The 24,980-nt window shown below is 38.9% G+C and overlaps 2 protein-coding genes across 3 annotated transcripts in view; one reads left to right on the forward strand and one right to left on the reverse strand.

Moving 5' to 3' along the window:
• The window catches only part of LOC109970001 (low density lipoprotein receptor adapter protein 1), a 33,445-nt gene extending 25,403 nt beyond the window's left edge, over nt 1–8,042 (forward strand). Inside the window, exons 4-10 of one of the 2 annotated variants that reach the window (XM_020617284.1) lie at nt 155–269; nt 709–781; nt 1,137–1,223; nt 2,588–2,715; nt 3,827–3,861; nt 5,680–5,708; nt 6,894–7,030. In XM_020617284.1, the coding sequence (XP_020472940.1) occupies nt 155–269; nt 709–781; nt 1,137–1,223; nt 2,588–2,715; nt 3,827–3,861; nt 5,680–5,708; nt 6,894–6,940 (514 nt within the window). In that variant the 3' untranslated portion in view covers nt 6,941–7,030. Of the gene's footprint in view, nt 1–154; nt 270–708; nt 782–1,136; nt 1,224–2,587; nt 2,716–3,826; nt 3,862–5,679; nt 5,709–6,893 lie in introns of both variants that reach the window. The other variant, XM_020617282.1, reaches the window with a different exon arrangement.
• Nucleotides 8,043–12,411: 4,369 nt separating this feature from the next.
• fndc4a (fibronectin type III domain containing 4a) overlaps nt 12,412–24,980 on the reverse strand; it is a 22,969-nt gene continuing 10,400 nt past the window's right edge. The window contains exons 3-6 of the mRNA XM_020617337.1: nt 23,476–23,680; nt 17,706–17,795; nt 15,647–15,780; nt 12,412–13,337 (exon numbers count right to left, since the gene is read on the reverse strand). Coding sequence (XP_020472993.1) covers nt 13,296–13,337; nt 15,647–15,780; nt 17,706–17,795; nt 23,476–23,680 — 471 coding nt within the window. The 3' untranslated portion in view covers nt 12,412–13,295. The remainder of the gene's footprint in view (nt 13,338–15,646; nt 15,781–17,705; nt 17,796–23,475; nt 23,681–24,980) is intronic.

Raw genomic sequence — 24,980 nt, forward strand, 5'->3', positions numbered from 1 at the left:
TATATATATTGTTTCATGGCATTAATGCAGCATATTGGTTCCTGGCAGCTACAATGGCTCATATATCATTATAAATCCACAAATGTTACATAGTATGTAATAGACTATGTTGGTAAACTGTAATAATGTCTTGCTTCTGCCTCTTGTCTTTCAGAATTTCATATTGCACGGCAGATAAAACTCAGGACAAGGTCTTTGCATACGTCTCTCAGAGTCAGTTCAATGAGACCCTGGAGTGCCATGCATTCCTCTGCCAAAAGAAGAAGATTGTAAGTGTGCACCACTTGTGACTTTGTTGTAATTATTTGTATGCTTTGTACTGTAGCTTAGTGCACTGAACGGATGCTTTGACACATTAGCAGGTCATGAGGTCAGTTTGTCCCACTCTGAGTGCAATACATTTATAATGAACTGCAGCCAGTAGCATGAATGTCGATGGTCTGTGCCTCCATCTTGTGGCGGTTTCTCGCAGTTTTCTGTTGCTGCTAGCTATATTCAGCCAGTTTTCAAAAAGAGATATGATCTGTTGAGTCTAAATTTGTGAATATAGTTTTCAAACTAACCAAGTAAAATTACGAAAATATATATTAGTCTTAGAAGAAGAAACCAGACTAGACAAGTAAAAACAAACATCCTCTTTACCACAAAATTGTTTTTAGTACATATATTATATTGCTGTGCTGTTCTTCCTTTATTTGTCCCCTCCAGGCTCAGGCTGTGACATTGACAGTAGCCCAGGCCTTTAAAGTAGCCCTAGATCTTTGGGAGATTGCTCAGGAAGGTGAGTTCACCGAACAAAGGGGAGATGACACTGGGGCAATTCAGTAAAAGGGTTCTCCCTGAGCTCTTCAGACAAAATGTATGGAAATGCACTAATCTGTCCAGTGTATCTGTGGCTTTAAAGACAAATTGGCATGAAGGTTATAGGTTTTTGATTTTAACAAAAGGAGCTGAAGACACTTTATACTCCTGACCTTCCTCTATGCTATGTGAATGTCACAGCACTACAGATACAGTACAGTAAAATTGCAGCTAAACATGGATTACTGAGGAAATAACCACAACTGTATGTTGTTCTGAAACACACATTTAAACCTAGATGGTTCTTGTTTGAGAACAGTTTATTCTGTTTGCAGACAAAAGCAAGAAGGCCAGAACCTGCTGTTCCTGTGCAGCAAGTGACAGACAGACAGAGGCAACAGACTCTCGGTGTGTTCCAGCAGGTCAGTTCATTTTATTTGGTCTGTATCCACACTAAATTGGCAAGTTGTATATAAATTCACCCCCCGTACAGTTGTTATGGAAGGGGAAATTAGCTATAGAGACCAGGCTGTAAAGTTGGGAGTCTATATGGACTGAGTCCCTATTGTAGCCAGCCTCATGTGGCCATTCAAGGAACTGCTTTGGCAGTGGCTTCATTTCTCAGCCTTGGAAGTTGCCACTTGGCTGTAGCTTCATGTTTATCATACAGACATTAGTGGTATTGATCTTTTCATCTGATCCACAGCAAGAAAACCGGTATACATACTTCCCGAAATGTCAAACTCTTCCTTTAAGCTCTTTTTAAAACAGTTTTTCATGACTTTTTATGTTACTGTGAAATTCCTAATATTTGACACCATATTTTGGGGTGCTTTAATGTTTTGTTGCCAAGGAGATGTTACAGTTGAATTTTGGAAGTTGAGGGTGGTTTAATCACAGCGTACTGTCTTGTATGGCTGAAGACAAACTGCCTGCCACTAACAAGCTTACAGTGATCTAATTAGTACTGTAAACGTGTCAGCTGTAATATGATTCAGTCACTGAAATGAGATGGTAATTACAGTAGAGGCAGATTTAGAGTTGGTCCTTGCATCCACACAGGTGTATATTCCTCTAAACTTGAGGCCCTGGTTTCCTCAAAAAAACCCAGCCATTTCTAAGGAACACGATTATGTACATGCTATTGCAGGCAGTTGCAATATGACTTTTTAAAAAGGCCTTTTTAATTGTAGTGTGCTCACAACGAGACACTGCACTCTCTCTCTCTCTCTCTCACATACAAATCTCTCTGATGTCAGTCACTTCTCACACACACAGGACAAATCACCTAATTACATGGGAATCATTAGACATTCAGGGGAGCAGTAGATTTTCAATACTTTCCAATGGCCGTGACATTTATAGGTCAAGCCGTTTTCCAATCATCAGGAGGTCAACTGGTCCACAAAATGAGACTTAATTAACCATGCAGCTGGGTCTTAGTTAAGGCCTGACTTTTCCAGCTTCTTTTAATTAAAATTTGCTCTACTCTCAGCGATAGTGACCTGTAGACAGAGAGAAAATCGGACGTGAAAGCCTGAAGGACCTTACAAGTAACTTGGCACAAATGTATGAAAGTTTTACACGATGATTTAAATTCCTCCTGTTGCTGAGAAACTGCAGAGTTAATGAGACAAAGATGCTGACCAGTCTCCTCCTCCTCTCTCTCTCTCTCTCTGTTCTGTCTCCATTCTTTTCTTTTTCCGCTCATTGGCCTCACTGTCTCACTTCCTGTGTCTCTGCTCTTTAATGTTTTACTCCTGTCTACACCCGTCGTCCCCCTCAGATTCAGAGGAACACAAGCCTGTTGGGATAGAGGAGAAGCTCCGAAGGCCTTGCTTCTCTGCCTCACTCAGCTCGCCCTCGCCTCATAGTAACCCCACTCGAAGGCGACCAATCAAACATGACTCTTGGGTAGGTCACACCCTATGCCTCAAAAAATGGTTATAGTCAGTTTTTTGGTTAAATGAAAGGTTTATAGTGGGCTGTTTTTTAAGGATACACTGGTTGAACTTGTTCTGACTTGATACCAAATTCTGACCTTTGGATATCTACCAATACAGAGTACCAGTTGAATATTAGTACTCTTGTCTTCCCAGCTTTAAAGTCTATATACCTCACTGCATTGAACTTACTGGAATAATATTTATGAGAGGTAATATAAGGCTGGGGACTGTTTTGGCAATTAAAAACTTTATTGATGAAGTTAACTGTAAGGTTTTGCTTGTTATCAGAATTGGAAAACAGTCCAAGCGTCTAGTCACCAAAACTACATCAGCATTATTATCATGGCTGACAACATACACAGATGTAACTGCTTAAAGACACTGCACTTTTTATTTATTCATTCTCAAACTTTAAAAATGGAGTTTTGAGTTTTAACATAAACAAATGGATGGGCTTACAAGACTGGATTTACTATGTTGGATACAGAGGCAACAGGAGCCAGGCAAGGCCACAGTACTGTATCCATAGGTGTCAATCACCACCCTGTTCACTTACACATGCCCAACAGTAGGTGGCACCATTTTGTTTAGAATATCTTTCCTACCAGCTGATGTCACACAGTGAAGTTCAACTTTGTTCATTGTTGTATACTTTCCCTGACAGCAGTTTTATCTCACTGGGAGAAAGTATGCTCTGAGTCAGGTAGCTATTCTAACATGATCTTTATCACATGACTGTTTAGCATCTATTAGTGTCTTAAGAGCAAAAGCTGATCTAAGTAGGTTGGATCACTTGCCATCCTAAAAACCAGAGCAGGGAAGGTGGATCGAGGACTGTATGGTATTTCTTATCTGTAAATCACAGACTATTGACATATGAATATTGATTAATGTACAGTTATAGTGAGTCAAACAAGATGTTCCATGTGATGTTTCAGTAGTTCATGAATTTATTTGTTGTTTGAATAAGACAAGTTCTGACAAACAGCTGAGTCAGTGGCGATGCACAGAGCCAGCAGGATTGTAATTTGATGTAATGAATGTGTGTGTATTGATTAACATTGTTTATGCCTCAACAGGACATGGAGGATGGACTCGACGATACGTTCTCAAGGTAACCTTTGCATATGACTACAAATCTGTTTAGCCCCGAGGACATATTCTTTGAGGATGTGGTTGTTCTTGTACACAAAATGCTTAAGGATTCCCCTGGGGAAAAAAGCTTAATTATTTCAATGCCTACTCTAAAAAAAAACACAAAAAAAACCTTTTAAATACATTTGAATGATTTTGGAAGATGACAGTTACTGTAAGGGTGATGGTCAGTTAGACTCTTTTAAATAAGACAGACTGTGACTCACACAATTTTACTGAAATTTACACACTCTGGTATAAACAGACATGTAAAAATGTCCTTATCTAAAGTAACTGTGCAAAAAGCATCCATGGTACTGAGCTCAAGTAGAGGATTAAATGAAAATATGTCTCAAGGTTACAGTTTAGAGGGCATTACTCTACTGATAGTGTGGCATCTTTGTTTATATAACTGCTCTGCTGTTGGCAGAAGAATGAAAATGCAAACTGACGAAGCTCCTGGCGGTTTTCAAGTGCTCTGTTTGTAAATTGGCCCAGAGTGCTGCTTTCTGACTGAACATGTACTGTAGATGTGTTGTTAAATCTCCAATGCCTTGTTAAACCAGAGCTATCTAATATGAGACATTTTAGGAGGTAGGAAACTGCTGTATCTGCTCTAATCGTTTGCACTGTGGGTGTTGTGTTGGAGCTTGAAACACTTTGGTTGAGGCAAATAGGCAAATGAGAGGCACAGATTATATGCAGTAGTGGCTGTCTAGAAGCTGGCTGGGCGTGGAAAGGCAGGTTGCTCAGCAAGGGCAATGAAATACTGACCTCCAGTGCAGGTGGTTGTAAAATGGAGGAAGATGGAACAGTTAAACCTGACATCGTAGACTAGTGAGTGGAGGATTCTGGAGTGTTGGACAGACCTCTGCAGGAATATTAAGGTCTGCAGAGGCAATGCAAACGGGTAGATAAGATCTGTCCTGAAACACTGAAAACTCTAGATCACAGTGAGTTGTCCACGTCTATTTAGTGTTACATGTGGTGTGCCTTTAGATCAGCAGAGGGCTGCGGTGGAATCTTTCCAGATGTTTAAGATCACACCTTTGACTCTCTTTGACAGCTCCTGTGACTGTAGACTCCCTATAGGGATTGCACTGCACTGCACCCTTATTTCCATTGTTGTAAATTTTTAATGCTACATTAAAATGAGGCAAAGTTTAATCAACATTAACAAGGTTTTAAACGGTCAAATAAAACCATGAAATCACCATATTAAAAATCCTGTAAAATATTATGTTACCATAAGTGATTGATGCAATGACAGCTCCAGGCTGTCATAGTAACACAGTACTGTACATTTCCTGGCAAATGAGTTTGGAGTTTTGGAAAGATTTGTAGTCGTAAATGGAGCTCAAACATTGGTGTGTGAATACAACATAGCCCTCACCACTGTCTGCGAGGAAGGATCCTGGACCAACAAAGCAATCACTGTGAAGGTTTGTCAGCTTGTGTGTAACTAGCAGCGTTTTAAAGCAAGTTGAGCCACTGTACTGCACAACTGATGCAACCAAACCAACTTCAGTAAAAAATAGTTTTGTTTAACCGTATCAGCACAGATCAAGGTTCTGTGAAAAATATAACTTTTAGAAGTGCAGGATAGTTGTTTAAGTGGAGGCACAGTACTGACAACCAGGGCAACTGGTGCTTACCATACAACTATTGGCATCAGGTGGGTTAAATTAAATGGTTTGATTTGCACTTAAATGAAAGGTAAATTATTTCTTTTTTTAATTTAACCTTTACCATTGAGCCACATTGTCATGATTTCTTCTGTCCTCTGCCTGGCATGCAGTAACATGGAAGTAGAAGAGATGGACAGTGGTAAGTGTTAAAGGTGTTGTATGTAGTGTTCCTGTGTGACGCCTTACATTTACAGTATACTACCAATAATTCCAGGATCATTTCTTTTTTTTATCAGCCACACTGTCCACAAGGGAAACTACTGGCATCTGCACATTTGTGGCTAAGCCACATTAAAGCTATGTAGCCACTTCAATATATGTTTATAATAATATAAGTAACAGTAATCTAAACAGAGAAGGGCAGGTAGTTAACCAGACAGACAAATCAAAAGCCAGACTGACATAAGAGCACCTTTGATATCTTACCTGACCATAGACAGGATCATACCCTAAAATGTGTAATTTTCAGTTTAAACTGACATAAGAGCACCTTGTAAGTTTTTGACATCTTACCTGACCATAGAAAGGATCGTACCCTAAAATGTGTAATTTTCAGTTTAAAAGAACACGGAGGTAAAACTTCACTCTTGCTAGTTAGAAATAGCTGGTTAAATAACATTAGCCAACACTCATTTACAGACGTTCTCCTGTTTTCATGAGCTAAAAACAGATTTTTTTTTTTTTTTATGCTCCAACATCTTAGTAACTGAGTTTATCATAGGTGCATAAATAAGACACTGGCGAAATCTTGAGAGAATAAAAGTAACACCAGGTAACAGAGTCCTCCTTACAGCACAAACTAGTTTAGTAGAGTGGCAGTAAATGATGTCTCTGGAGCCTTGGACTCTAGTGTAATTTATATCATTTCATTCATTCCTAAACTGGCTCAGTTCAAATAAACTGTTCATTATTTCAGCAGCTGTTGCTTTCTGCCTTTAGGCAGATGGGCTATTTTTACGTATGTAAGGTGATGGGTGATGGCGGGGGGGTGCGCTGCGCTTGCGCATGAAATCATTCCTTCAATGTCTCCTCTAGGGTCTAACAGAGGGTGTCGTGCTATACAGATTGTAAAGCCCATTGAGGCAAATTTGTAATATTGGTATAATATTTGTAACATACTGCTCTCTCTCTCTCTCTCTCTCTCTCCACTCACTGTCAGTCCAGATGCAGACCGTCATGTTCTGCATGTTCTCACTCCATTTATCCTTTCTTTTTCTCAAGGTTTTTGACCTTTGCATTTCCTATGAACCCTTTCGATGCAAACGTCTCTGACCTCCCTTGCAATATTACTTTTCTGTCTTCTATATTTCTCTTTCTCTGTCAGACTGGCCGAGTCCTGCTCCGGACCCGTCTCTGACAATGCAGCTCTGAGTCAGGAGGTTGCCAGTGACGATCTGTCTGCATCAATGAGTTTGAATAACACACACACTGGCAATAGCTGCCCCACTTACAGCACCACAGAGATCATACCACAGTCCCCAAGACCAACAAAATAAACAACCACAAAACAGCATACCTCAACCCAACAGACAGCAAAACATATCGCACTCCCCAGTGCACAACCTGAAGCCTAGAGGCTGCTTGATATTCTGACTGTTGCAGAGAAACCAGAATGAATACCCTGATACTATAACCTTTTCTGTGTATGCCTGCCAGTCAACACACACTCCTCTCGGTGTAAACAGCCATCTCTTGTCATATTCAAATGTTCACAAACTGCCAAGATGAGAGATGGTGAACACAGTGTGCAAGGTTATTGGATGAATACTAAGTTTGGAGTTTTAAATCTAAATTTGTAAGAACACAAACACATGGATTCCACTTAAATTCTGCTGAAAACTGAACACAGGTGTGTGTATGTATGTGTGCGTGCATATTGGACTTTCTTTCACAAACACACAAAAGCTTTCTAGTCTTGTCATTTGCTTGATGGAGTAACAACTGTCACTGGAAGACGTCCTGTGTTAGAAGTTCTCATCAGACACTGATGATGATATTGGATGAAATCTACATTTGTCATTCAGAGTGTTGTCCTGAATGAACTAGTAGTTTTGAGAAGGAAGCAGCACATGGTGTATGGTACTGTGCAAAGGACTTAGGCAACCTTTGATGCCTGTATATGTTTATCAGAATACAACTAGAAAATATAGGAAATATGTACATAGTATTTAAAAAATAAATAAATAAAATAAAAATGTCAGGAAAAAAATTGGTAATCAAGCTGGATACTCCAGATGTGGTATTCAAGCCGTTTTAAAGAAATATGAATATTCCGGAAAGGTCAAGAAGTTTCTGAGTTTCTTTTTTGACAGACTGGAGGAAATCCAGCAAGGACCTGGCAACTTCATCTGGATGCCAAGTTGATCCTTCCACAAGCTGAAGAACCTTGATCATGAACAGCCTTTGTGGAAGGACAGCAGTCAAGAAACCACTTTTTTTTAGAAAGGAACAGGGAGAAAAGGCTGAGATATGCAACAGCTCACAAAGAATCAGAATCTGCTTTATTGGCCAGCTGTGTTGGACACATGAGGAATTTGACTCCGTCATGCTTTCAAGACTTCAACACAGTCTCCCCCAAAAGAATTCAAGCTGTGCTAGGTGCAAAGCAGGGTCACACTGAATACAGACTTTGGACTGTAGAAGCCATTTTGTTCAGAAATGTTTTTTAAATATTGTGTACATATTTTCTGGTTATATCTGAAGTAAAAAGACAAATATCATTACAACTTTGCTAAAGCAGAACTAATGATGGCCTAAGACTTGCACAGTACTGTAGCTGTTAGAGATACATACTGGGAATTTTAGTGATAGCAACATAAATGTGTTGCAAAAGTGAGAATCAACCCTAAAAAATAAGGAAATGTTTCTTGAAATGTACGGTCAACATTTACAAAGTAGTGACAGTACATATCATGGAAATTGTTTAATTTGATGGAGCGAGCGGCCAGGTAGCATCCACCTCATTAATAATAGAGGTGAATCAGCTTAAGACAGATTTTAATTACCCATTTTCATCCACCTGTTATAACAAGACCAAAATGACTTGTATGAGGTAACAAACTAACCTACAGTATCTCCATGACAGTTTATTATTTAGCTGAAGCACCAAGTAAGTGGCTCTTTTGTTGATTCATTTTAGCTACTATTAAAACTACTATTTTCAAGGTACAGAATGAACCTTCATGCTAAAGTGTAATACAGTGGCTCTTTTCATTCAGTCTCATTGCCATGTTTAAAACTGGGGATTGAACATGATGTAGAAAATCGGTGAAGTGTCCCTGTTGAAGCAACCAAATATCTGGGTTTGAAAATGAAATTCAAACACAAGCCAGCCTTTTTATGCTTGTGTAATAATCAGTAATCCAAATTAAAAATCCTTTGGTTTGCTTGTTTTATGTTAATATCAATAAAGACATCAGGTTTTATGAGATTGTTTAGAGGTTATTTAGAGAAAAGCAACATTTTCTGCTGTAGAAGCAGCTGACATTTCTGTAACAACCAGTTTCAACTGATATCCCATTTGAATATGGCTTGGATAACCAAAATATGACTGATTTACATTTCACTCAGTTGCCATTGTACATAAAGATACAGTCAAATAATAGTGATGATGTGGGGTTACGAGGAAAACTGTATGGCAAGGCCAGAATATTAGAGAAAGGAAACCTATTTCCATACACTGTATTTTTTTTAATATCAAAGTCGAGTAATGTTTGTGTCCATACCGTCTCATATATAAGGTAGGATGAATAGAATTGGGGCTTCACACACAATTTTTTTTTATTTATTTATTTTTTTAATAATTGTCACTTTTGTTGAGATGTGAATGTTCGGACCCCAGTTTTGCTTTCAGATACAGTTTGTACGTACAGAATATTTGTCTGTATGTGTTTTTATTACTGCAAGATTTGCTGTATTTTTGCAAAATAGCCATTAGTAACTGAGGTACAAGTGTATGATTACTACATCATAAATAAGACATTAATGACCTGCTGATAGATGCGGTTCACATTTTCCACTCTTGACTGTAATCTGTGCCACCAAACATCTGTTTTGTCCCAAATCTCATTATACACAAATTGTTGCTCTACATGGAACTGTCTACCAATCAGACGACGCTCACGATGAAGAGGATATTATAGTACACCCGAGCCTGATTGAAGTGGTCCTTCTCTCTGAATTCCTGGCATCATGACTGAGAATAATTATGATGGGGGAGAGAAGCGGTGACTCTGCATTGTTATCATGACACCCGCGGCAGAAAAACTGGAAGGCTTATCAGGTTACACCATGAAGCTTAATTGCATTATTTTGTTGCTGACTGGCTGAAATACCACCTCAGGTGCATTTTTGAATGGAAGCTCTATATTGTTTGGATATCATCCAGCTTGTTATTGCACTGTATATTGAGCCATGTTTGCATTTCAGTATTGACTGTGAAGTTCAAGGTCAGCAAGGTACACTGTCAAAATGCAGTACTGTCACTTGAGTTTTGTCTCAAACATCTGTCCTCATAAGCAGAAAGGATTTTCTCACGTTTTCAGCTCCACCACTGAGTTAGTGGTCGATCTGTGTGTGGATGCTTCACTATCCACTGATTCAGTGCTACAGCATTAAGTGGCATTTAGAGATGAATTGGTTGAAGTGAGAGATCGAATTGGTTTTCAATAACAACAGTCAAGAGTGTAGATGTACTCACATGAGTAAACACTTGGTTTCATGTAGCTGGTACTGTATACAGCACATTGATGAGAGTAGACTCCCCAGCTAATCTTGAGTGCATGTGGCTGTGGATGAGAATTTTCCATGCAGGAGGGGATACGGACCTGCACATGGGGGGTGTACTGTAATATGCCAAACTGAGTCCAGAGTGCCCAGAATACAAATCAGCTTGTGATGGTCTGAGGCCAGCAAACATTTGGCTTATAAAAATGAGAACGATGTTAAATTGTAAAAGCATAGAATTCTCACACAAGCTACTGCTGCCCAAATGACAGTATCAGTTGACTTTTCAAAAAAGGTGCTTATTTTTTTACCTATGCAATTAATGGGTTTCCAGCTGTGTAGTAATATTATGATGATAGCAATTTGTGAATAAACTCCCAGTGGTTGTCTTAAACTGTAAGGAAATTGTACACAACTTGGAAACTGTTATGGTTTGTTACATATTTATGCTTAATAAAAGACTTTGTACAAACATTTCATTTTTAGAATCCTGTGTTTAACTAAAAGCTGCTTCTTCTATATACGGTTCATTTACAAAGATGGTTTGGCCTTCAGTAGTGCCAGACGCTGTGGTCTGTCAAAAGCAACGGCGTTCTCTTGTTTGGCAGCCTGACTGACACAGTCACATGCTTATGCCTAATGGAAAACTTCAATATTTCAGACCTTGTGCTGGCAGATTTAGCAAAGATTATTTTTGTTTCAAAAACATTTTTGGTTGTAGACCATTGTGATGAGAGAGTACTCCTTTGCTGTATTTATAGATCCATTTGTTTACAGAAATGGCATAGAATCACATGTAAAATCTTACCAAAGCTGATCTAAGCCATATCAACAGCCCATAAATCACCTGAACGACTAATGGAAGTAGCCTGCAGCGCTGCAGTGACACAAGAGTTACTGTAGGAGAGAGTACAATATTACCTATTAATTCCTAGGACACTGTAATCACTTTCTATTTTAAGATGAGCTGTATTCTTAGATACTTCTGTTTAATTGCATTTTTGATTAGGAGCATTCTAGTTTAAAGGCCAGGTCTTATTAAATTAGTTCTGTTAAGTACTGCAGCAGATGGTCTTGTCTTAAGTTCTGGCATATTCAGGATAAATGTAGAAGCTGTTGGCAAGATAACTACAAGACCTGATGACTACCTTTTAGTTACTGATAGAGACTGTATTATTTTTGTAATCAATGCACCATAGGAAAATACTGTAATCTTTGGTAGTGTGACCAGTATCTGTCCTACTCTTATGGCCTTTTACTGCTCTTTCTCCTGGTTAAATATCGGAGGAGCATCAACACAGGCATTTACCAGACTTGAGGGCCAGCTTTTAAATTGAAAACCTTTATTTAGACATTATTCTATCAAATTACGTGCCTGTGATCCCTGCCGTCACTTCACAGTCCCAGTTATATGAACTGGTTTGCTCAAATTTTTTGTTTAGCTTTTCAAGAGATGAATAGAAGAAATGATAAATCAGCTAAACTGATGTAAAATGATATTGAGATCTAATTGCTGCAGCAATCTGGAGGAGTTCCACTAATATATTAGAGAGGGCAGAGGTTGGTGACATTTTGTAAAGCATACTGTATAGTGGTTTTATTGCCGGTCGTTTTATTTATTACTACTTGTGTAAGATGAGGTTAAGAATAAATATTGACTATGCCATTTCCCTTAAGCGTTGCCAATGTATGGGGTCTTTCAGGATGTATAAATCCATCAGATCTTTTGAAAATGCAGCCATTATGTGTTGTTGCAGCACCCAGTGCAAAATGCAGGATTGTGGCTGAAGAAACAACACATGAGAAAAATGTTACTTTTCATGCACTGTGTGCATTTTGCACCTCATAATAAAAAAATATGTTCACGATCATCTTAAGTATCTGTACCTGCAAAGTATTTTCAGCATTAAAACAACTTGTGATGTGACTTGGCAAATATTTTGTGCATGAAGAGCAGTTTTCTACTGAAAGCCTGGGAGAGCTTTTTACAATATTGCACCTTTGTGACTCCTGCTGAGTCTCTTTTGTGTAAAGGTGCGTTCTGTGCACAGTGGAAGTGATTTCTTCATTTCAGTAAGAGAAACTTCAGCTTATAAGACATTCACAAGAAATCTTTACTTTATTTATTTTTCAGGTAATACAATTGTTAGGAAATCTACAAGACCTAAAATGAAACACTGGATGATAGAAGTCCTGTTCTATAAGCAGGTAAAACAGAAGAAAACAGTAACAGCTTCATAGTACTGCAATAATGTTTATTTGTCCAGTTTTGGCATCTAACTTAGAATGCACATTAAATGCTATTCTACAGGCGAATGACCTGCATGCAACTCCATTTAGTAAATGTATGAAATATGTACAGACATGTCACGTATGAAATATGAAAAAAATGCAATGCTATCCTAAAAATGGCATTTCAGTTTGGATAATTACTTACAGTACATATTTGCTTTCTCTCCTTATTAACCAAATGCCCACAGCAGTCTGACAGTGATATACATTTGTGATCAGGCAGTATTTGAATATATTGAGCTAAGGTGTGTGTGTGTGTGTGTAACAGGTGATTGGGGTTATCTAACTGCACATGCCAATATCAAAAATACACTGCATATTTAAAATCATGAAGACAGACCTCCCAGAGATGATGGATTGTGTTTGTTTTGTATTGCAATAACATACCAAGCACCTGGCAAAAACATCAATGTTAACTGCACCATGGGTTAACATTAATTTGTGTACTATCAACCTGCAGGAATAGGTTGTTTCTAGCTACTGTACTTGTAGAATTGTATAGGTTTGCTGGCTGGGTGTTGGAGTGTGTATCTGTTTTGTAGTGCTTTGTTTTCCTACAAATACTGTGTGCATGCATGTCTAACAGGTGTGTTTTGTAAGACAGCCTTGGCCAACCCTATTCATATATGTTCTCAGTCATTTTCCTCATCTGTGAGAAAGGTTGGAAAGTGGTAGAAGAGAGAAGAGTTGAACCTTGACTTCCTTCTTCTCAAACTTCAATGATGTTAACTGACGGCACAGAAGGATGAAACTGCAAGAGCCAAGAAAAAAAAAATCACCATTGATTCTTCACTTTTTAAAACTTAAAATAAAGAAAGATATTGAAGATAAATGCACTGCTTCTGGCTGTGTGAAGGCCTCAGTCCTGGCCTTCACCATGTGAGGACCTAGACCACCACCAGCCATGGACTTGGGTGGGTAATTTATATTGGACATACACAACTGATCAAAGAACATGCACGTTCGATTAATTTTGTATTGTTAATGTTTGCCTTTTCTTTTGAGTTACGGGGGGAAGGGGGGGTCGGTTAAAAGATTGGACTGAGGAAGCAGCAGGTTTAAATACCTCGCACTAGGCCTGGACTGCACCAAGTGCCCAATATAAGAAAGGGGGGAGTTTGGGAGAAATGTATTGTTTATTTGTTGGTAGTTTATGTTAGAACTTTATTTGTCAAGTTATGTTAATTTCTTTATATTTAAAGGAAATATTTAGTTGAGAGCAGACTGTCTGTTTAGTGTTTATTAGTTGGTTATTTTGGTAGTGTCTTTAGTTTATCCCTTGTGTGTGTTATTGGTCTGGCCAGCCAGTATATACGTTCCCCTGTGTGTGTCATCTGTCAGGTCAGTTGGTTTTGTTGAGGTATTAGACAGTTCAGTTTGCTGTATTTTGAGTTTCCTTATCTTTTGTTGACCTCTTTTAGGGCCCAGTTTATCTGATGTTAATTTTGTATTTTTCTTGCTTTTGGGTTAATAAAAAAAAAAAAACCTTTATAGAGAATTTTAACAAGAGAACTATAGTGTTCCTGTTTTAATTCTGAGCAAGAAGTCAACATTGCACCACAACAGTGCAAAACCTGGATTATCAATTTGCCATGGCTTCATTACTGAGCTGTGCTGTCTGTTACTTTTTATTTTTAAAGGTATGTCTCGCACACTCAAAACTCCACCAGTGCCCCGATAATGAACTTTTTCATAGCAGGGGTTTTCACTCCTTGGTTTGATATAAGGTTTGGTTTACTTTTAATTAGAACTACACCTTCTCTCTTTGTTTGTCGCCCCATGAATATCACATTTGCTAATCAAATGTCAATTTAAGCCTTGCATTTTAATCAAGGCGATGGTTGCCTGCTGTGTAATCCATTTTAAATGAGTGTTTAGAAGAGCACAGCACAGGAGAGAAGAATTTGGTAGGGTTCCCCTATGCCAGCACACTGTATTTCTCCTGATCAAGCATCATAAATCCATCATTAGCCTGGACATATTTGGAGCTTTTTGTTTTATGGCCTGTGCAGCAGAGCCAGATGTTTCTAAACTACAGTAATCATACAGGATTAATATCCAGCATAATCACGTTTACAGTTGTGAAGTGTCAAAGAGGTGGACGTTTCATGGCAGGATGAGTTGGCTGAGACAGTAGTTAAAGTACAGGTGTAAATCATAAAATGAATGATGGCTGAATTCCATTTAGCCGCCTTGGTTTCAGGGTCTTGATGTTACATGTGCTGGTGACGTCACACTGTCATTGCCAGGTCCGCTCGGGGCGACCTAACTCTCTCTCTCTTTTTTTTTTTCTCTCTCCCGCTCTCAGCTGTGTCGCATCGGGTAATTAGTGACTCGTGGGTCGGTGCGCACACCTGAGGCGTATTCCGGTAATTTGTTTTCTTCCTTATTTAAACCTCTGGCAGACGCCCTGTCGTCGCCGGAGCATTACGTTACTAACGCGCACTACTTACCTAAAGTAGGTGATTATGTTGTGTTTAACCCGCATTTTTAGACGTGTGTAAGATGCTACGCTGACAGTTCCTGTGCGTTTTGGCCTGACCTTATCACGCTAATTATGCGGTTAGCAATACCTAAATACGTGCTTTTGTCTTCCACGCTGACAGTCCCTGTGCTGTGGATTACATTGTTTACTTTGGTTCTTTTTTGTTCACCTGTCCGTTCTCATCCTCCTGCTATCCTAGTTCCTGACGTTAGTTTGTATGTTTACCCTTATTTACCTGTTCGTCTTGGTCTCCTCCACTGTCTCTGCCCCACTATGTTTATACATGTACATGGACCCTGTTTTGGTTACTACTTTTGTGTTTTTCTATTAAACCCTCTTCTTTCAGTAGCACCTGGGTCAGCCATCTTGAGTCCAACCCCAGTTCTCCCCCACCCTCCTGGTGAGGGGGACTAAACCATAACAGTCATGAGTTTCTGGGACACTTTTGTGACTCTCTGTGTCAGAGATGCATGAGGCTGCTATGTAGGCTTTCGATACGGAACAGGAAATTAATTCTGGTAAATATTATTGAACTGCTTGTGGTGTGAACCTGTACTGAGAGGAGCAAAGCTCACCTTGCTCCTCAGGAGTCCTCCGCTGTGGTGCTCCGGTGTGCTCCTCTCTGACGACGGCTTGGCCTTCTCCTTATTGTTGCTGGAGTCGTTGTCTTTGATGATGTCATACTGCCGGCAGAACAGTGCAATAACAGCTGCCAGGAGGTGACAGAGCCGCACATGTGTGACACACAAAGGAGGATAGGGATTCAGTGATGAGGTGGCAACTGTCTGTCACTGAGTGTCACCACTTCCCCCAGCTGAATACATTGAAAAGCCATATGAATAATGGAATTCTGCTCCCAGTGTAGTGTGATTGCAGAGCCTTTATCTGAAAGCTTAGAAGACAGTAATTCTCTATGGAGTTTGCTTTGTTGTATTTTGCCAGATGTCTGGCAGATGCAGTACTGCCTCCAGTTTGGAGTAGTACTGTAGTGAATGCTCACTACTAACTTCCTTGCTTCACTGAGGTTCTGAATTTCAGACACTTCTGGCAAAGAGAACTCGGGAGGGACTTTAAACTAGACTGTCCAAGATGAGCAGTCTATTATGATTGTGTCACATGATGTATTTTCTCTCCTTTCGCTCCCACTCCTCTGTGTTAGTTTGGTTTTGTTAGAATTGGATTTCAGGAGTTAGTTTTATTTACTGTTAGTATTATTTTGCTTTATAATGATAAAGTTTAGTAAGATTGTCTGTTTTATTAACAGCACTATGTATCAGTATTAACCTGGCTCTTATACATGCATAACAGTTATAATTTTCAGCTGCAGGTCAACTTGTAGTATTTCTTGTTTTCTTAGATAATTGTGCAAGAGTAGAGTGCCTAGATAAGTGTCGTTCTGGAAACTAGATAAGATGCTGTTAATTTATGCTATTTTGCAGACGTAAAGTCTGACGGGCTTGAACTATTCACCCATGTCTGAAGCATGAGTAAGGGGTTTTTACAACAGAATCAGGGAAGTAAGTGACACAGCTAACTACATGTACATTTTCAGTTGGAAAGAAACGCCTGAAAATAGAAGATAACAACACACATACTACCTATATGAACATTCTAGAATATTGATGTGTAATGTACCACCCATGTACAGGGCAGTCCCAGCCCGAGAAGATAAATGTGAATGATTTGTGATTATCGAGGCTCTTGGAGACTTGTCATCTCACAGAGCCCAGCGCTGTAATAACTCTGTATTTAACCAGAAGAAAATAAATCTACTTGAAGCTGATTCCTGTATCCTGAGTGTTACTTCTTGGGGCCTTCAGACAAAAGAACCGGTCAGAGTTAAACGTTTCTCTCATTAGTACTATTTAATGTCTCACTCCAGTGCCCGGGGGTGGGGAACACTGCTCCTGGCAACCTGTCAGACATGCCACTTCTCACTGTGCCTCAACACTTCATTAATCAGCACACTTTCCTCAAAGGAGTAGAAACTCATACTTGGACAGAGAGTTTAGATGCAGAGATTGCTCAGAAAAGCATGATGTTGGTTTGACATCGCTGTTGTGAAAAACCCGTAAAGGGACGAGCTGTTCAGAGTTGTCAGATTTATTTCTGAAAGTGTGTTACTCAGGTTTTTGGACTTCATTTAGTAGCGATCCTACAGCTCTTGTTCTGGATGACTGTCCATTGATTAGTGTGTCAGTGTATTGATGTAACTAAGATAATCTACAGTGTGAAACATCTGTCCGATGTGCACCATTGGTCTTCACTGATGCTGAAAATAAATGCAAACACTCTGCAGTTCTCACAAATGATCATGTATCTTATTATGCAGGTTTTTAATATCTTTTCACAATAATAACCATTAAAAGCTTAAAAACATCTGTTACTGTGTCACCCTGAAAGACAAGGATGTCAAGGTTTTACAGAGATAGTTATCGCCAGTATTACAGAACGGGCATTAATCAGTACTGTTGACATTTTGACAAAACTTTTCTATCCACTTCAAACCAGTAAGAAAAGCAAAGATAGCACAAATACAGAAATCAGTGTTGAAACAACTAAAACTATTTTAATTTTGATAGAAAAAAAAACTGTGATCAGGTATATTATTGAACACGCTGTCTAAAAACTTACCTGCCCACATGACCAAGACCACCACTATTATGACCATCTCTCCTGTTTGCAGATGGCGGGACTTGTCCAAGCCCTGCACAGTTGGGTCATCTAGGAGAGAGGACAGATGGAACAGCTGTAGGAAATACAGACTCCTGAACACTAAATACTGAATACACAGAGGAATGGACCAATATGAGTACACTGGACCTTAAAATGCAGGCCAATAGAATAGCATTGAATAACACTGGGCTCAGACATCATTAGAGTTGAAATAAAACCCATGTGCCTCAGTAAAATCATTGCAAAGGTGGTGTTGGTTGCAGAGCTGGTTTATTGGCTATCCTGATAATGTAAACGTGCTTCCTGTCAGTAAGAACTGGCGTAAATGGACACATCGCTTATCTTTCACAACTTTTAAGCCATTTAACAAATTGTATACTCAATGGTATATCAGTCTTGAAGCATTAATACTCCTTTAAGTGGATTGACCACGGGCTATTTGTACTCTTACACTTTACTATGTCTCTTACCCACCTGAATGGAACTCTTCCAGAGCGCCACTCTTCCCAATTGCCTCTTTTAGAGAATCAAGTTGTCAAGAATGTCAGATTGTTAGATCCATTCAGATGATGGCAATTATGAAGTTAGTTGCACTGCTTTTTTTTTTGCTTTGGGTACTGTAGTAGTATGTATGGGCATGTGAGTGAAGAGGGGGAAGGGGTAGGGGTACATGAAACTAGGAATTAGAAATGAGAAGAGAAGTGCTTGATACTGATTTATCAGTAAGACTGTAATATGATGGATTAAACATTAGTGAAAGTGTGTATCTTAAATGAAAAATCTGGTATTTTCCTTTATTTTATTCTGACTATATCTGCAGCCCTTGTTAACTTGGCATTTGTCATTTCTGTTGTAGAGATTTGAGAAACGTATTCTCCAGCAAAACAGGTCAAGCAGAATAAACCTCTTAAAACTTTCCCGAAAACTTCCATTTTTTTTTCCATGAATAACTTTTGGCCAATCATATGTCTTTAAATCTGACCCAAACAGGTGGAAATTAGTCCCTTGTGTTAGCTATTAGCTCTAACAGCATGCAATCTACTCCAAAGTTGTGATACTTTTTGTATTAAATTCCCCCTTTTCATTTCCCTGAGCACTGTTATCTTGGGGTTACTTACTGGCTGGGATAAAGCATCAGCAATAAACCTACTCTAGATAAAGATATTCTGATTTTGCTAACTCAGACTACCAAAGCTTTAGCTGAATTTCAGAATGCATTTTTTGGTGTGGACAGCAACGCAGATTAAAATATATATATTTTTAAAAAGTTAGATAAAATAGAAAATAAAAAGATAAAATGGCAATGAAAGTTGTGAATTAATAATCCCAAATCTACAGAGGGCTCTGTGGAGTTGACATCAGACTGCACAGGTCAGGACTCGGGTCAGTGCTACTGTAAGTATGACTAGTACTTCTGTGAGTTGTTCTCCAGTTTATTCCTCCCACATCTGTGTAAACTTAACCGCTCATTAATGACTTATTCACCGACTAATTCTGCAACAAAATACTTAGATTCAGTTCTGTCTTCATTTTGGTCTTCCCTACAAGTCATAAACTGTTTTCCATCTCTAAGACTGAATTTACATCCTGACATGATATTTCTAAGTTGGGTCAATGTATAGAGAAACTTGCAGAAGCACTGGGCAGGTGAATTTAATCTGTGAGACTACTGTATTCTACAGAACTCTTTTTGTCCTTGTTTACAGTCTCCTAATTGATCTAATGATCTCACTTAACTTGACAACATACCTTTAGTACATGCAGACTGTGTAGTGATAAAGTGCATATTTGCAATAGGTTTACCACAAAATGAGTGAAGAGAATTTTCAGAAGACCTGAATAACACATCCTGCTGCTGTTTCATACATATTTTAATCTGGCATCACACTCAAATATGGAGTGTGATTCAGTGCTAAAGGAGAAGGAGTAGACTGTTGTGCCTTCAGTACAGCAATGACTTTGTGATGAGATAATTAGTCAACCTTATTTCTGCTCACACCAAATTCCATGATGGCATTAGTGGCTGTGAACTCGGGGAAACTGTGTAACAACACACAAGGAGCATTGCACTGGTGTCACAAAGATGCATCATCAGCTTTATTCTTGCATTACGTCCCCTTGAGACTGAGCAATTGTTTGTTTTAGGTTTCATTACTATGTAAATAATTTTGAACTGGTTCAACATAAAAGCGTCTCCCCTGCTTTGAAAAAAGCGAGTTGACAAAGAGTGGTAAGAAATAGTGTGAGTGTGTTTTGCGTCTCAATAGATCCTCTAGTGACTGAAAAGAAATTCAGTAAGAGTACCTTTACTGTAAGACAACACACGGCTGCACCAGTGGACTCCAGGCTCTGGGGTATAATTCAATACTAACTTACAACAAAAAGCAAATCCACACCATTAAAAGGCTGTAATTAGGTAATGTTTGGCAATTCTGCTTGAAAAAATATTTGAATTATTAATTATCGTAATAGAAAAAAGTATACATTTTTGTTGATCAACCAATTAACTAAAATCACCTTTTGCCCACTATCAGAAAATCTGTACGCTGTTAATTTACCGTATATTTATTTAAACCATTACCTAAATACAGAGATGAAACTGCTGCTGTTAAACTAAAAAAAAAAGAAGAGTAGATGGCAGGGAGTTAAGACTGTGTACATTACCTTTGTCTCGGTGCTGTTGACGCTAAGCTACTGTAGGTGCACTGTAGCTTCTGATTCAGGAAGACTTGGCATCTGTTTGAACTATCACAGTAATTGTGTCTCAGGGGGCCACCTACCTAGTTTAGTTTAACTGCTCTTTCTTTGAAAATCTTTTTTTGCTTTAGTGTTTGAAGCAGTCTGACAGCTTACTGGCAGCGGCTAGCATTTTTAGTGGTTTCTTGTCTTTTCTTGGGGGATTTTTGTATTTACTATGGCGTTCACACTAACCACACAGCGTGTTTATTTACCCATCTTTATCGTAGATCTCAAATCTTGCATTTACAATTGCTTGTATCTAATTAGGAGTTTTACCTCAGTAAGATCTATTCTCTAAAATGTTGAAAATGTGTTTTCTGTCTGTCTTCTTGTTTTACTTGTGTAAGTTTTTAAATCTGAAGGAGCCGCAGCTCAACATACTTCACCCTTGAAGGGCAGACAAAGTACAAATATACACTCTGATTAAAAGCTTTCCACAGAACTAATGAAATTGAAATGGATTGTGGAGCAAAATATTGATCGTGGGGGAGAAAAAAAAATCCACTGTAGACCATTTAAATTCAAACTTTTGCCAGTAAATGCTTTGTATGAAATACAGGGGGATTATGAATCTGACCAGGCAAGGTATACATCATGGCATGTCCAATAAAATGTAATCATATTGCATTGAGGAAAAAAATAAAAGCATTACTGATCCGTGGGTATTAGCTTTAGCTCTTGGAAATGTCTGGTATATAGTGCAAATCAGTTTACTTTCAATAGGAGGCACTTGGCTGTGACAATGGATCTCTGAAATGGCCTTGCAGTGCTGGAGCCAGCCAGATTAAAAGAGCTTTTTAAGGAACAGTGACTGGCAGCAAGAACCACAGGAAAAAAAAAGGTCACATTAAACTACGGTGCATTAAGGTTTATGAAAAATAATGTTATTTTTGGAGAAAGCATTGTAAACATCCTTTCCAAGCAGGCAAAATCTTCCTTTTTTAAAAACTTAATTAAAATAAAAGCAAATGAATTTATTTATAGAGTATGTGAAAATTTGTTATATGGCTTAAAGAAATGTCTCAAAGGAGTGTGTATGAGAAATGCATAGCTTCTCATGTTGATGACCTAAAGTTCCTTTACTCCCTGTCTGCAATGAGATGTCTCCTTGCATCTTTAATGGGCTCATTTATATGGAAATACTGACAAAATTGTACAGAAAAACTATACAATGATCTAATTATATTTTACTTTATTAATATTGTTTTTCCTGATTGTGTTGTAATGTTCCATCCCACTAACAGAGTTAAATAGGACACTGTTTGTCAGGGTAGTCATTCAGCTAGGGCCTTTGTCTGAAACTGGGGTAAAAAATTGAATAACAGTGCAACAGGTGGAGCATTATTTGCAGCTGTTCTGTATAGATTTCTCCCAGGTGAGGTGTGCATGGAGCACAGCAAGTTTAACAATGTCCAAGTGATTAGTAGAGTGACGAAGAGCCAAACATGAAAGAAAAGCAGATAAATGAACTTGACAAGAGCTACACAAAGAAAGCTGATGCGACTGGACTTTGAAACTGGGCCAGGAGGAGTCAGCGTTAGATTTATGGAAAATTGACACTGATTGCTTCTACACGTACAAACCAAACTCCTACAAATGAAGCTAATCTATTGAGCTGGTTATTTTTTGACCCATTTGGATAACGCTCGGCGGGGGTGAAGGGGATGATGATTGATGGGGCTACAAATCCTCATTAATGGAAGACTGGATCCTTGAGTCCTGGGAAGATAGTAAGATACAGGGCATGTGTCTTCTCATGCTCAGCACTTTGTTCAGACATTGATGGCTAGTGAACTTTCTAAAATCCTTTGCATTTAACTTCAAACATAAGTGCAGAAAAATCATTTCCTGACTATAGCAATAGAAAAGGAGCACAATACCATTGTTTGTATTAGCTTAATGGACAGCGCACAGGCTCTTGTGTTGAACATGAGCTTGAATTAGTTTCTTGCTCTTTCACTTTAGCTGATCTTGCGAGCTTACCTAATGGTACCAAACCTGAGTCAGCTTAACAGGAACATTTATGTCCCTTGCGTCAGCACTTCATATCTTTTCAACCTCGACTGAACCATAAAGCAGCGGAAAAATAGTTTGAAGTATTGTGCTTGTTTCTACACCAATGTAAGATCCAAATTGCCATTTTATTACCTTCCTGTATTTGGCTCATCCCACAATCATGGCTGAATGAATGCAGATCAGATTAGCAGAGGAATTTTGAAACAAAGACTCTTCCAAACTGCTTATAACAAAAAGCAAATACCTTTTTCCTCACATTTTCCTCATCTGTGCAGTAAGACATTGAGAGCTACCAAACCTATTCTGTATTGGTCATGGTCTTGAGTTTTCCTCCAGCCCATGAGACACTAAATCTGAAGTCATTCAGAGCGTGTGTCAGCATCCTGATTAGCCACTTGGAGTGATATAGAGTTGCATAAATGCAGAGGAGCTTGCCTGCAGTCATGCTTGAACAGTGTGTCAATAGCGAATTGGTATCTAGAAGAAAATAGCCCCCCAAGAAACCTGGAGAGAGGAGGCTTCAGATGAATAGCACTTACAGTATGTCCACATTATTCTTTATTGTATCTCATTTTCAATGTCAGGGCATGTAAAAGCATTCAACAGCTAGAAGAAGTATCTGTAATGGGCTACTGCTGTCTGAGCTTCAAGAAAAAAAGCATAGAATTAAAAGCAAAGCATTATGTTGTGTAGCACAGGGAGATGAAGCACAGTGCTGCAGTAATCTTAATAATTACACTCAGTGCCGACAGCACTGGGTCTAATACTGTATGTATGTCTTCATTATGATATTCTGTACCTGTCAATGCACTTAAATTCAAAACACCACCACAGCTGCAGTTTAATTCTGGTTTTACAAAGGTTTAACGGTAGTTGAGGAGACATAAGCCCTTAATAGTTAATCGACAGTCTGTTATTTGCCCTGGTTTTTGCCATAGGAAATAATCAGTATTTGTATGTCAGAGCAGCTTACCTTGGTTGGAGCTGTTGGAGGGGACGCGATCGGACTTCTTAAGGGTGCGAAAATGCACCTTCTTGCTGGCTTGGCTTTCCCCGTAGAGGCCAATGGACTGGACCTGGATGATGTAGTGTGTTTCCTCCTCCAGGTCCCAAAGAACACAAGAGCGGCTGGTGGTATTGACTTCCCGAATGATTCGCTGCATGTGTCCGTCCTGTCTCTGGGTTGGAAGAGAGATAGAGGAAAACAGAATGGATTGAACAGATAATGAATAGATACAATAATCAATACAGTGGTTAGTGAGGCGAACAAGGTGACCACACACAAATACCAGCTCTGTAAACGTATCCCTATGGAAGACTCTCCTTTGTTAAAATGTCTTGGTGCTTCACCTTGCATCAATGATTTATCACCCTCCAACATAATAAAAAAAAGCTGAAAACAATCATACAATTTGTATGAGGCACGACAGTGTGAGGCAGATGTGACCAACTAGAAAATACTGAAGGTGCTAGAGAATGACTTGCTGAGTACTTTATTATATTAACAGCTGGCGCTGTATTTTCACCATATGGAATCTTGACTGGAAGCTGGACATAAAATCCTGTGTACCATGATGTTTAAGCTTACAAAGTTCTCTTAAACCTTTCAGTATATAATAGGAGCAATCCAGACCCAAAGCTTCCAGGCAGAGCTCTCTTCTTAACATGCTCTTTAGCCCATCTGTACTTGAAGTGGCTTTGGGCCAGATGTTTTTTTATGGTCCTGCTCTACTGAGAAATCAAATTAAAAAAAAAGCTTGTTATTCTCTGTGAACAGTTAATAATGGAATGATTAAACTGCTATTTACACTGAAAGCAATTACTAGCTGCACTTGCACCTGCATGACTTAATGAAGAGTCTCAAGGAGAGACGTTTGGTTGTTGTATACAGCCCATTAGTCGCAGTGAGTGAATTGCAAAGTTAAATGCCTGCATAATGTTTTGGGTTGCATAAAGCATAAACATGATTACAGCAGCATATGGTATTCTGCCACTCAGCGTTAGCTTTCATTGGTTTTTCTGTTTTAAGCCTCTGAGATCTTTTCATCCTAAAACTGCCTTCTGGAAGCCTCACACACTTAAGTGCATTCACGCCGCACCCTTGTTTTCTTTTGACAAATCGACCATGCCGAGTTTTATTCCGATTCCAGGCTTGAAGGCATGATTTAGTCTGCCTTTGTCCAAATAATCTACTTCCAAATGAAAATGCATCTTTATTCATGGAAGATCGTATGTATGTGCTGCTGCTTAATCAGTAGCTTGGACAAACTCATAGTTTATTCTGGACTGTATTTGCTGACCACACAAATTCTCCTCTGTGGGGTTCAGTCGGATAAGCTATTGAATTATAGTTTAATTCTGGGAAAAAAAATAAAATTTTCCAGCTGACCATACCCATTTGATCCACACAGGCTGTCAAGAAATGTGACTTGGTAGAAAATTGATTCCAGGTGCACTTCCTCATTCTGCCTACTGGCT

Source organism: Monopterus albus, unplaced genomic scaffold (genome assembly GCF_001952655.1).
Source record: "Monopterus albus unplaced genomic scaffold, M_albus_1.0 scaffold188.1, whole genome shotgun sequence".
Classification (NCBI taxonomy): Eukaryota; Metazoa; Chordata; class Actinopteri; order Synbranchiformes; family Synbranchidae; genus Monopterus; species Monopterus albus.